The sequence below is a fragment of the Ambystoma mexicanum genome, chromosome 9, assembly GCF_040938575.1.
Source record: "Ambystoma mexicanum isolate Mex_15411 chromosome 9, UKY_AmexF1_1, whole genome shotgun sequence".
NCBI lineage: Eukaryota > Metazoa > Chordata > Amphibia > Caudata > Ambystomatidae > Ambystoma > Ambystoma mexicanum.
The window spans coordinates 787,280,279-787,294,155 of record NC_090931.1 but is presented as its reverse complement, the minus strand read 5'-3'; the positions used below and the strand labels follow the sequence as shown (position 1 = coordinate 787,294,155).

Below are 13,877 nucleotides of genomic sequence, written 5' to 3'. Positions count from 1 at the left end.
TGCAAAAAGCAGCCATAGAACCAGTACCAACAAGGGAAACCGGTTCTATTCTCATTTCTTTCTAATCAAGAAAAAGAACGGTCAGTGGCGGCCGATATTAAACCTAAGAGCCCTAAACAATTTTGTCAAGTGCATCATATTCAGGATGACGTCCCTTCAAGATGTGCTTCCATGGATTAACGAGGACGATTTTCTAGCGACGCTGGATTTGGAAGACGGTACTTCCATCTCTCCATCCACCCAGCATACAGGAGGTACCTCAGGTTTTTTCACCAAATGCCTAGCACCAGTTGCAGCGAACCCCAGGCATACAGGGACATACAGGGAGGCTTTTCCATACCTAGACGACGGGCTAATAAAGGCAGGTTCACACAGCCTTGCAACTATGGCGGTCGCAAAAACAACACACTTGCTCAAAACCCTATGTTTCCATCAACAAGGCCAAGTCCAGTCCGGTACTAGCTCAAACTGCACTTTTCCTCGGAGCGGAGCTCAATGCGTGCATTCCAAGGATGCGACTGTCCTCAGACAGAATATCGACGATGCTAAATCTGATCTTGTGGTTTCTCAAAAATGGCACTGGCACGGTATGTTGATTCAAGTCTCTCCTGGGCATGGCATGATGTCCTCATGTATATACCTCCTACCCAACTGCAGACTCAGAATGAGACCGATACAGGAAGCCCTGGACCACCAATGTACGCAAAGGGTCTTGGGAAGATGTCGTACGGCTGCCACCAACATTTCACAAGGCCCTACAGTGGTGTGGGACAGAACAAAATCTAACACAAGGGATGACGTTTCAAGCACCCACTTCAACAATACTACTCAGGACAGACTCATCCTTGTCTGGCTGGGGAGCGCATCTAGCAGAACTCTAAACAAAGGGCACATGGCCAGCCCAAGAATCTTGGCTCCACATCAACATTCTGGAGCTCAAAGCAATCGACTGGGTATTGAAGGCTTTCCTACCAGTGCTAGCAGGACAGCTGGTCACAATACAAACGGACAATGCAAACTCCATGCACTATACCAACAAACAGGGAGGTACAAGGTCAGAGATTCTGTCCAAACATGCAAAGGAGCGGTGGACAGGGACTTTGTAACACACAATCCAGATGAGAGCAGAACACCTGCCGTGCAAAGACAATGTCCCAGCGGACAAATTGAGCAGGGATTACTCACCGGCTCAAGAATGGAAATTAGATGACGGAGAAATGCAACAGTTATTCCGCAAATGGGGACGTCCAAAGATAGATCTCTTCACCACAAGCAGCAATGCAAAATGCTCTCTTTGACTCCAGGTACCCGAAGGCCCGGTCACTGGGGGACGCGTTCTCCCTAACATGGACGGGGCGGTTCTTATACGGATTGCCTCCAACACCGCTGATAGCACGGGTCCTGCGCAGGAGGAAAGAGCAACCATGTCAAATGATCCTCATTTCTCCGGCGTGGGCTCGCCAGATTTTGGTATCCAAGCCTCGTACTCCTGTCCCAAGAGATGCCCATTCGTCTCAAAACACATTAACGCCTGTTGACACAGCAGAACAACAAGGTTCTCTACCACGATCCAGCGAGCCTGTCACTCAAAGCATGGTTCCTGAGCAGCGAAAGTTAACAAATATTACATTACCTTCTGTATGTTGGGACATGATTAGAGATCTAGGGCGCAATCCACCCAGTGAACATATGCCAAGAAGTGGACCCGCTTCACATCTGTAGAGCAGGTGTTACCCTACTTATTACATCTGGCTAAGACCTGACTTTGCCTATTCTCCATTAAGGTACACCTTCAGCCATATTAGGATATACCACGAAACCACTTCAAGTTTCGTTAGTTGCTGATCCATCAGTCAAAGTCTCCCTCAAGGGATTACTCTGCAATTACCCACCAACATGCGAACCGGTGCCTGCGTGGAACTTAAACACAGTCTTGTCTGAGCTCATGGAGGCACCGTATCAACCCATCCATAGATGTGAACTACGGCTTCTGTCCTGGAAGGTTGCTTTCTTAGTGGCCATTACATCAGCTAGAAGAATCAGCAAAATCCTGGCCCTCTCAACGGAACCTCCCTTCACCATATTCCAAAAGGACTGCATCATTCTCAAAACGCATCCTCAATTCTTGCCTAAGGTAGTCTCTGAAATTACCCTCTCAGAGCATAGTGTGCTACCTACATTCTTCAGTAACCACTCTTCAGCGGCATAACGCGCGCTCCACTCCCTAGATCTTACGTGAGTCCTGAAGTTCTACATACAGCGAACCAAAGACTTCCGTGCCCCTCCCAGACTTTTGGTGGCATTCGCAGGTCACACTAAGGGACACTGCATTTCCAAACAAGGCCTCTCACGCTGGGTAGCCAATTGCATCAGCCACTGCCATCAGTCCAAGGGTGATCCGCTCCATGGCCCACCGACAGCTCACTCCACCAGGGGTACAGCAGCATCTGTCGCTTTCCATGCAGGAGTGGCAATAAAAGACATATGTAGAGCGGCTACCTGGAGCACGCTTCACACTTTCAACAAGCATTACAGCTTAGCAGAAGACACCAACAGGGAATTAGTGGTCGGACAGGCCCTTGATCGTTTAAGGTAGGAGCAGCCTATTTTCTCCCTCCTTCCCTACTGTATATGTAGCTTAAAGTAAGTTGCTATATGATATTTTTGCTGAGGTTTATCCTTCAATGTGTTACCAATTATGGCATGCTTCTCTGCTTGGTATTCTATTCAAGCATGAGACTCTATGAAAGATCCAATGGTAGAGAAGTCTTAGTTACTTACCTGTAACTGCATTTCTCCAACATTGGTATCTCTCATAGATTCACATGTGCCCGCCCTCCTCCCATAGGAGGCTGCTCCCGTCTCCAGGCATCCATGAGTTGTAGTTTTATGCGGCTCAAAATCTGAAATGGGCTGCCTGGGGTCGAGCCTATACCCTGCCACCTCATTGATTAGAGCTATAAGAACAAAAAGGAGGTGGAAGGGCTACACAAATCACTGCCTTTTCAGGCTCAAAAGGCAATCTGTATTGCTGTTTTTTTTCTTTGAAAAAAGTTTTATATAGTGGATTCCCAGTCCAATAGGAAATATTCAAGCATGTGAAATTATGAAAGATACCAATGCTGGAGAAATACAGTTACAGGTAAGTAACTAAGGCTTCCTTTCCACACTACCAAGAACACTGGGAACGAGAGAACTCGTATCTCTCACAATTGCCATCACAAAGGAGACATAATCACCTGAAGCCGCCATTAAAATCAAAGTAAAGGATACCAGCACCAAACAAAGGAGAAACGTTTGACACAGGATGTCACCAGAACAGAATTCAGAGATGGGGAAACTCCCCAGTCTGAAACAGGGAAGAAACCAGCGGCTCCTTCCCCGACAGCAACAAACACATACTGAAGTGGGATCCAAGAGGGTGGCTTCCCTATTTGAAGACTTCCCCCAGGAACTAAGGACTACAAAGCATACCTGCCATGGTACAAATCCAGTGCAGGCAAGTGGCCCTGCTGTCCAATCAGTGAGAATCTAGTCTGTCCAAGATGAAAGGTCCCAGGCAAAGGATCCTAAAGGGCCAGGTTTGTGTTACCCACATGGTGGGGCAATGTTATTTCACATAAGGGGTACATAAGATTTTAGAAAGGAAAAGAATGTCAATGTTACTGTGTCAGGAATGAGGATAAGGAAGTTTGGCATTTGAATTGTCTGTGTGTTTTTGCCTTTTATTTTCCTTAACAATATTCCTTATCAAGAAAGCAGAATTAACTCTTTCAAAGATGGAGGTGGATGAGCTGGAAACGTATTCTGTTATGTTATATGGCATTTGTATAGCGCCTTATGCACTAGTATGGCATCAATGCAATGTGGTTGAAGGCCTTTGGAGGTCCCAAGTCTGAGGTATGAGAATTGATGAGGATTTTAGAATGTGTGTGTCCATTTTAGCCAGTGCGAAGGTAGGTAGAGCCATGGAGATCTGGCTAGTGGGTGGGTGCTGTGATTGGCTGTCAGGGGAGTATGCGTGTCACGTTGACTGATTATGTGCCCAGCTAGACCGTATATTTTCATGGGACTCAGTTGCATTCTAATGGCAGAGCTGCGTTATGGTTTTGAGTAGTGGATTATTGCAGATGTATGCAGGTAGGTGGCAGTGACCCGGGAGTGGCCTACGGCACTATCCCTGTGGAGAAGGAGGTGCAAAGTAGTGCACAAAATAGTAGCTAGATTTAAAATACCGGCCTACGGCACTTTCCCTGCAGGAAAAAAGGTGCAAGGTAGTGTAACACAACAGTAGCTGGATTTAAAGGTATCTAGATTTAAAATGCGGGCCTACGGCACTATCCCTGTGGGGAAAAAAAGGTGCAGAGTAGTGCCACAAAACAGTAGCTATATTTAACAGCTAGATTCAAAATAAGGGCCTACAACAGTGCTAAAAGTACAAATCTCATTCCCTACATGATTGTTGCTGCAGACAGGGATCGAACTAGAAAAACAGGTGATGGAGTTTCCCTTTGCGTGAGCCCTTAACAGGCTACCCGCCAACGCTGCTCTTGGTGGAAGGCTCAAGCTGGTGTTCCTGGTCTCATGATCCAGAGCACCAATCCGAGGTGGCGAGGACAGACTGTGGGAGGGGGGAGGAGAGGCTGGATCTCCGGCCCAAGGGCTGCTGAAGGGAACACTGTAGCATTGGAGATAAATAAGTAAGTCCGTGCCAGAGGCGGGAAAGTACTTAGGGCACTGCAGTCCTTGTGTGTGGTGCGAGGGCGGAATGGATCCTTTCTGACCCCCTTTGCCTTGTCTTTTCGGTGTTCCGGCGCACCAGTCAGAGGCAGCGAGGGCTGTCTATGGGAGAGGAGAGGCTGGTTCTTCGCCCTGAGGGCCGCGGCGGGGAGCGCTGCAGGGCTGTAAATAAATAAATACGTTTGAGTGAGAAATTGTCTATTGTGTGTTTAGTGAACAGTGAACTGAGGTGCACAGTGATTTCATGCCTGCTAGCAGATTGCAACTTGAAATGTTTACCTGCATAGTCTAGAAACAAAAATATCCTGCTTGAACTATTTTTTTTTAACATGCTTGCCAGAAACAAAGCCCTACTCAGAATGACAGGCTACGGCCAATTTGAAGGTGCAAAAAAGCACAAACTGATTTAAATGAAGCTGCTTAACTTTTCTGACTTTGTATCTGCAGACTGGTCACCGCTTTCTTTGTCACATTTTTCTGTTTTTTTGTCAGAAGGTTAATCTTTTACTTTCTCCACAAAAATGTGTGTGTAGAATGGATTTTTCTTATCAATTCTAAACAACCTTTCATCCATGATCAAAGAACTATCAGGTCACAGTTTTGTTCATGTTAGTAAAACGGTATAATTGGAGATATTAGTTCAAAAGAACTTCACATTTTAGCTGAGATCTTCATGGCACATGGAGCTGATCACTGATGGGAGCTTTATTACCCTTTTAAGCCCTGTAAATAGTTTAATTTCAACAACTGTTGCAAGACAATTGTTCTTTGGGAGAAAGAATGCAGTACTTCAGCCTGAGAAGAAAAGGGTACTGTTTACAGCAGGAATTGCCAACTGTAGTTATAAGAATGTTGAAAATGTACTATTCTGGGCAACATAGCCCCAGAGCTCATTTGTGCGTGTGAACAGCGAGTGCTTCAATAGCTGCTTGTTACGGACTCGAAGTCGAGCAATCGCGTGATCCCATACTGATCCTTTGTTACACGCACGTGGCATCTAAAGGAGCGGTGTGCAAGCAAAAGCATGTGTAAAAACAGCTGGAATGCCGCAATGCTTTTGAGAAAGGCATCCATAAATGCAAAGTGCAGTTGATGTCGGCAAAGCTCAGCTTGGTTTTTTTTTCAGAGTGCAGTGATGGGAAAAGTATTTGAACATCTTTTACTGCAGAGTTCTCTCAGATTTACTGATGAAAAGCTCCTTTTCTTGTCGGCATGAATACTGGAGCACTAACTTGATTCCCTGTTGGCGGAGCCCTTGCCAGGTGAAAAGCAGGAAATTGTGGACCAGTTAAAAGGAAGCAAAGAAAATAAACTATTCAAAAGTGAACGTGAAGAGCGACTTCGGTAAAACAGGATGGAACCTTTTGTATATTGTAAAACAGCCTTTCAGCTCATCACAAATAGGCTATGGCGATTAGTGATGTGCCACCATTCATGTAATGCATTTATGTTTGTATTATAGAATCTTGAGTCGCATCAAGTTTCTGAAGTTGAGAGCAAGTGAAGTAGGATTGGGCGTTTATTATTTAATCCACTTTCCCTTTCTCTTGGGAGGTGTGGGGAATAAGTTGCAGACTGTACACTTGTACAGGGTTTGTGGGATTCAGCAGCTTCTGCAGGATTACTGTAAGGGTGTCCCTGATTACGCTTACATCAGAACAGAATCAATACATCCCTCTAGGTAAATAAGACAAAAAGGCGATATTGTAAGGATAACCAGTTTAATCTTACAAATTAAGATGGTAGCAAAGGACTCTGCTGCCTGAACAGTCTTCTCCTGTCCCTCTTCCAGTTCCTTCCTGCCAAAGTGGTTTCAAGCAGGGGTTTATATAGGTTTGGCTTGCCATGGTGATGTCACTGGAACTGGATCATGCCAAATCTGTCCTTTTTCCATAACGGGGATGCTCCAAAGCCTTCTTTCTTCATTGTCAGCGGTTTTGTCAGGGCATACTGTTCTACATTTTGCTAGCTATGCAAAAACACACAGTATGTCATGCTTTCCTCCATTTTGCTAACTTTGCAAAAAACACACTGCAGCTATGCAGACTTTTACAAACCTTGAGGCCTAGCCCAAAGAAAAAGAAACATTGTTATCTATGTACAAACCATTTTCATTCATTCTATCATCCTGCTCATGTAATCTGGGTCCTGTAGTTTCCTCCACAATTTACACTTATAATTTATCCCATTCTGCATTTTGCCACAAAAAACAAGCAAGTCCTATTTTTAACCCGCATGGACCCTTGACGGACAGTGGACACCTGGTAAGTCAGTTTGTTCTGGCCATAGGTGAAGAACACCGCACACTAAGCCTGTGGTCTATTTGGATCCCATAGGCAATATTCCTTCTGGGAATGACTGTGGAGGTTGACTCCTCTACAGCACTAGCAAAGCTTTTAAAATGCCTGGGATCTGACATTACAAATCTATCCAACTAATAAGTTAATTGCGCCTTACATTAGACAATAATTACGTCTTCAGTGCTTGCCTATGTGTATGTGATTGTGTTTGCATGAGAGAGCCTTCCCAGTGCCCCTCCTCCCCCCTAGTCCATTATAGTGCCTTAAAGATTTCTTGCCTAACTGTAAAGCGCTTAGGGGTTCGGGAGGACCCTGGTTCCTTCCCAACATTACCAACTAGGACCTAATAAACCAGTGTAGGGAGTTTTGTGGTACAGAGAAGACGAGTTGTGTTGTTAAAGAGGAAGAAGATTGTTGGAGCGGAGGAAGGTTGATGGGCTGTCTGTAAGACCTGGAATGGAAGACCAGGTTGTAAGACCCAGGGATGCGGGGGAGGGTTGTGAGTCTGGCTGTAAGAACTGGATTGGAAGACCAGATTGTAAGACCCAGAAAAGCAAGGCTGGTTGTAAAACCTGTAGACCAGAGGAGACTGATGCCAGAGACCAGAAATGCAGAAAAGCAAGGCGATTGAAACGGAAACCAAATGGCAGGTAAATAGAGATCTGGCCACATCCCTAGTAAAGGAAAGGGCAGAGGAAACAAAGGCAGAGGCATTTGACGAGAGAAAGGCAGAGAAGGCAATGACAAAGGCTCTGACCAAGGCGAAGGCAGGGCAGGAACAGGCATAGACCTTGACAAGCGATTGAAAGGGCTGAGGTCCTGAACAGAGACAAGGAGGAAGTACCCCAAAGGTGGCAGAGAGTGGAAGGAGAGAGGCCCTGGACTAGGAGACAGAAGATGACGAGAAGCAGGAAGTGAAGAAAGTAAAAGGCTCCCTGGGGACTAACACAGGAAAGAACATAGTGTCCTTGTGAAGTGTCGGGTCAACACCATTACAAACCCCAACCATCTTGACACCTTTAATAAATATCATAAACTTGACTATCCTCATTGCATCATTTGTTACCACCTGTGACAGCAGGGTGGTTCAAATTGTATCTGAAATGTTCTGATATGGCTGGGTGTTCCTTGGAAGTATGTGAGGGTCATAACATGTCAGGTTCATGTGGGATCTGCACATGAAATACATCTACATACAATGAATCTAAGTGGGAATGTAGACTTGTTACACTTGAAAACATAGCACCATTATGACCAAAGGTACCAAATATTGATACCTCTGTGCTATGGTATGTAGGATTTATGATGCTCCATCATGACAATGAAGTGCCTTCAATGTTTCTTACAACTTACACTATTTTTCAAAAATTAATTTGGAAAACCTATTTCAGTGGCTGCTCATAACTTGATCTGTATAACTGTCCATAAACATGATCTATTTCCATTTCAACAATGAGGCTTACCATTCTTTTTGCATGACAAGTTAGCTGGCTAGAACTTGGGTTTGGAGGAAATCCCTTTCACTGAAGTAAAATGTAAATGTATAATAATGGTCTACTCATTTTACAATTCATATGCATGATGTGCACTGTTGCTAGGTGAACAGAAGATGAAATTGATTGTTAGATTATTAAAACATGCTTGTGGCTTAATTGTAGGATTAATGACCATGAAAACTGTGCATCGTTACTCATTGGGTCCATCAATGCCAACATTGTTAGCTGTAAAGATGCCAAAGGAAGGTAAGATGCTGTTCATGAACTGTATACCGTTTCGTGTTCACAGAAAAGAGCTATACTTGTATTGCAATTGCCAACTCTGATGCCACCAGTATTTTGTCAAACCACCTATCACTTTGGAAAAAGTTGCTGGACTAATTATAATAATACATTAAATGGAAAGATAAGAACAAGATAAAGGGGTGAGAAATTATATAATTTGGGACATTGTTGAGATGCTAACCATCCTTAACTGTTAATGAAATTATCAGTTAATGAGAGCCTCTCTACTTATTAGTTGCAGTATCTAGAGGAGCCCATAGCCCAAGAAAGGCCAACCGAGGAATAGCAGGGGCAAGACACGCCCATAGCCCGCGAGGAGCAAGTCAAGAATCTGCTGTGGTTAGAAGAGCCCATCGCCTGAGAGGGACCAAAGAAGGAATCAAAGAGGTGAGGGACACCTATCGTCCACAATGGATGAACCACCAACCAGGAGTACCGGCGACAGCAGTAGCCTGCGAGAGGCTGATCAAGGAACCACAAGGGTTGGGAAGATCCATAGCCCGCAAAGGGACAACCAAGGAGCTGAGGGGGGTGAGAGAACTCAGTAACCCTCGGAAAAGCCACCACTAACCGGGCCGAATAAGCCCATGGGCTACCTGAGGCCAGAGAGAGAGAGACATACAACCTGCAAGAACTAAACCAAAAAAACACAAGGGCCGTAAATGACCATAGAACAAGAGGGTTTAACAAGGAACAGCAAAGGTGAGAGATGCTCATATCCTAAGAGAAACTATTGCGAGTGGGTCTGGTGGTGCCCACAGACTATCCAAGGCCAGAGCCGCAGAACGTCCAGGTAAACTCAGAGCTAATCATTCTTGGAGGTTGTCTTCCTTACCTAAACGACAAACTCCAATATTGCTAGAGACTGGATAAACGCAGGTACCTGGTAGAAGCCTTCTTGAACGAACTAGTTTGTTGCATGTTAATTTGAAAAGACTTTAAGAGACTTCACGTTTTCTGTGAAAAGACTCTACTTAAGAGTATTCAGAGACTTCATGCAGCAGTGGGTGGGAGTCAGAAACCAGCCTCTACTAAAGTCCCATGGTTGGAGTTACCCTGAGGAAAGCATCGGCTTCGAATTATTTTCTTTCTTCTTCGTTTCCATAGTAGGTTAATGATAGGTCTGTTTTTGTATTTATTTTTGTAAAATGTTTTTATTAAGCATTTAGTTTTGCTATCCTTGCATTCCAATTGCAAAGAGAACACTTGCATACTTAAAAAGGAAGACTTCATTTCCTCACTTTACTCGATAGTCTATGCATCCTAACTACAGAGATTACATTAAGTCCAACAAATTAAAAAGCCCAGTTAGGGCTGGCAGTTTCTTTGAATGTCTTCTAGAAAACCAGCTTCAGGAACTTTACCAGGGCTTCAGTAAGGCCCACCTTAGCCCCTCCACAAAGGGTCTCCCACCAGCCATCTGCATCTGTTCCGAAATTGTGTTTCATATGTTCATACAAGAAAAGTGTTGTCTCTATTTTCAATTCTGGGCAGAAAAGGATCAGATGTTTTCCTGATTTCCGGTTGAGCATTACATAGGTGCCATCTATCGTCTTCTGCCTTACTGCAGTACCTATGTAGTGTTACTTTCGTGTGGAGTATGTTCAATCTAAATCTCATAAGTATGTTCCTGTATGTGGCGTTTGGGAATTTCCTCAGATACTGAGGGGTTATGTTGGGTAGGCCAGTAAGTACTCTTGATAGAGTATAGATCCTAGAGGATGCTCTTTTGGTTTCAGTTTCAGTCCAGGCCGCCACCCACCACGCCCTCTTGACCAGTAAGGGATTTCGGCATAGAGTATCAACCGATAAGCCAAGCTTTGATAGTATTCCGAGAAATATTTCTCGACATTGGTTTAATGGGCAGTCATTCATCCAAGTTACCTTCATCCTTGTGATGTCAAATTGTGGCAGACGCTCAGGAGTATTTCTTACATGTAGTGATAGCAGGCCTATTTCAGGTCTGATGATCGCCATAGTAATTGCATTTAGTAGCCTTAGAATTCTTTTTCCAGAATCCACTCTCCAATCTCTCCCAGGTTTCCCATGGCAATCCCAGGCCAGCCTCTGCCGCATAGGTGAAGGTTGGGACAACCTTCTGATTGTAAAAATTACTGATAGGAAATAGTGAAAACTTGCCATATTTCCTACCGATCCTCATGCCTTGGTCTGTTAGCTGCTTTATTTTCATTTGCACACAGGCTATCCATGGCTTCTCACCTCCACTCGCACTAATCGTGATACCAAAATATTTTATTGATGCGACCGGTATTATTCAGTTGTTATTCAGCCTGTAGCATGGTATTCTCTTTCTCTTACCTCTTGGGTTGCTTATCTCCAGGATTTCGTTTCTTGTGGTGCTGATCTTCAAACCATTCTGATGGACATACAGCTGCAACTTTCTTTGGTATCCGATTGGAGTTCTGTTCAGGAGGACGGAGTCATTGGCATACAAAAGCCAGCCAGCCGTTGTACCATTGATCCTTGGTGGACAGGATCTATGGGGGTCTAGAATCTCTTTCATGTCCAAGATGAATAAGTTATAAAGTATTGGGGCCAAAGGACAACCTTTCTTCAGACCCTGATGTGTATGGATCTCCTTCGTCAGACTCCCTCACTGATCGAGTCTGACCTGCTGCTTCGTCGTAGTATATAGGTTTTTGATTGCTGACACTAGATCCTTAGGGCAACCTATCTATGTCATTTTGGCCCATAGTCATTCTCTGTCAATGCAATCGAAGGCACACTCCATGCCTATAGATGCTATGTAGACTGTCTGTCTCTTTCAGTGCGTCTATCTTGAGGAGACTAATGAGTAAGAGATTTAGACCACAACCTACGTTGTTAACAAAGCCAGTTTGCCTGGGGTCATAAGACCCTGAATTCTTCACCCAATCTTTCAGGCGTATCAGCAGAACCCCAGGGTAGATTTTTCCCAGTGCATCTAGTAGGGCGATCGGATGATAATTTTTTGGATTTGCCCTATCTCCCTTCTTAAAGATGGGAAACCACCACCACCCGTTTCCAAGTGACTGGGACTCTTCCGCACTGGGCTATTCTTTTAAATAGGACCAAACAGTTGTCATGCCATCGGGACCGGGGGGCTTGCAAATTACTTTCCCTAGCTATAATGCTTCGAATTTCCTCTCTTTCGAAGTTGATTGACCAGTATTCTGCATGATCACTATATGATTCCATATTCACTTCTGTCTTCAGGCCATACAGGTTTTTGAAGTATTCGACCCATCCATTTTCGTGGATAGGGTTAAGTTGTAACAAGGCATTATCTAATTCCCTAACATTTAGCAGTTGCCATAAATGTCTTGAGTTCTTTGTATTCAAGGCCTGCATCATGCATTCAGTGTCATGACGTTTTGGTAGAGAGTGGATCTATAGGATAGCATCCATTTCCTGTATTTCTATTTCCTTTTTTTCACTGCAGGGCCTCTAGATACCACAGGGAGGATTTTTAAGCTCCTCAGATCACATAGCAGCAAGCGCTTTTGTTCTGCAATTTTTAAATTTGATGCGTGTTTTGGCTTAAAGTGGATTTTTGTTCTTCTGTGTGTTTCGTTCCTAAAGATAGCTAAGCTGGGCTCCTACTTGACCCGCTCTGCTCCCTTCTTCTGCCAGTCTTGTAGTCTTTCTGTGATCTTGAGCACTATATCAGTGCTAATTATGAGACTGTTTCTGCCAGGTTCCACCGCCCACTTTGGCTTCCGTTTAGGTTTCTTTTTTTCCCTTCCAAACTTGGGCAATCTCACACAGGTTAACACCAGCAGGTCATGATCACTTTGTTTCGTAGGTATTACCCTCAAAGATGTTACAAGTGTGAAGATAGAGCCTGCTACAAAGAATCCAGATCTGTGTTTGATGTCCCAGAGTGCCAAGTTGTGGCCCCTGCCTTCATGTGGCCATTCACCATATGTATATCTCTTATGGCCATTTCCTTCAGCCAGTCCCTAGAGCGGATGATCTTTTTTGATTTTGTTTGTATCAGGCCCCTGTCTCTTATCATAGCAGTGCCTAGGCAGTCAATATTTAGATTGCCACATATAATTAGCGACGGGCCATCTAGTTGAGTATATAACCAGCCTTTCAAAGCCATTACACATTGAATTAACGTTTTGGCAGCTCCAGCATTAGGATTCCAGTACAGGTTAATTAAAACTAGATTTCCCATTTTATCTGAAGGGCAGTCCGATAGCTTGAGTATTATAATTTGGATAAAGGGATTAGGGTGGATGACTTGTAGAACCTTCCCCATATATTTGTTGTTAATCAGTGTCAGTAGACCAGAGCTTGGTCTTCCCCGAATCCCTTTTATCGCTTTATTTAAGTATCCTGTGAAACCGTCCAGCAAGGGAACCTCCCTGAGCCAGGATTCTTGCAAGCAAATGATGTCCATTTTAGTCAATCTTGGGTCTAGAGATTTGAACAGATGAGCAAATCCTCTGGTGTTCCAGGATCTGATCTGCAGCCTTCCTGGTTCTTTCCTGCTCTCGTTCTATTCCGTGTGGGAAGGGGCTAGGGCTCTGGCGAGCCAATCCCAGGACTGCTCCTTGGCTGGTCCAGCTGCATTTTACATAATTCCAGGTGTGGTTCCACATGCAGATTCCTGTTTCTTCCCACTTATGGTGATCTTCAGTGAGTCTGGGCCATGGAGCACCACTGGCTTATCTCTTCCAGGTTTGGTGGCTCCCTCAGTTTCTATGCAATGACTTCTGTTCAGGTCTTGTGCCCTCTCCCTTAGGTGTCCTGGCAAAGTTTCCGGGCGTTGAATAGTTGGTGATTTACATTCTTTCAAGTAAAAGCCCAGGGTTCTCAGATCATAGTTTGCATTCACAATAAGAGCTGTCAATGCAGATGAAACCATATGCATACAGACTCAATCGTTTTCCTGCTCTCTAGGGAAGTCCACAATCTTGATATCCTTAGATTCAATTACTTGAAGTTGTGGTACATGATCTAATAAGATCATTATGTTGGCCTAAATCAGAATTGGACCATCATCAGCCTTCAGGACCCTCTCCAGGATCACCATATGGCTATCTTG

The 13,877-nt window shown here is 44.4% G+C and overlaps 1 protein-coding gene across 4 annotated transcripts in view; it reads left to right on the top strand.

The window, feature by feature from the left end:
- The window catches only part of ANKRD44 (ankyrin repeat domain 44), a 1,456,106-nt gene that overhangs the window by 1,228,671 nt on the left and 213,558 nt on the right, over nucleotides 1-13,877 (top strand). For all 4 annotated transcript variants that reach the window (XM_069615728.1, XM_069615729.1, XM_069615727.1 and 1 more), the window contains one exon: nucleotides 8,699-8,782. In XM_069615728.1, coding sequence (XP_069471829.1) covers nucleotides 8,699-8,782 — 84 coding nt within the window. The remainder of the gene's footprint in view (nucleotides 1-8,698; nucleotides 8,783-13,877) is intronic.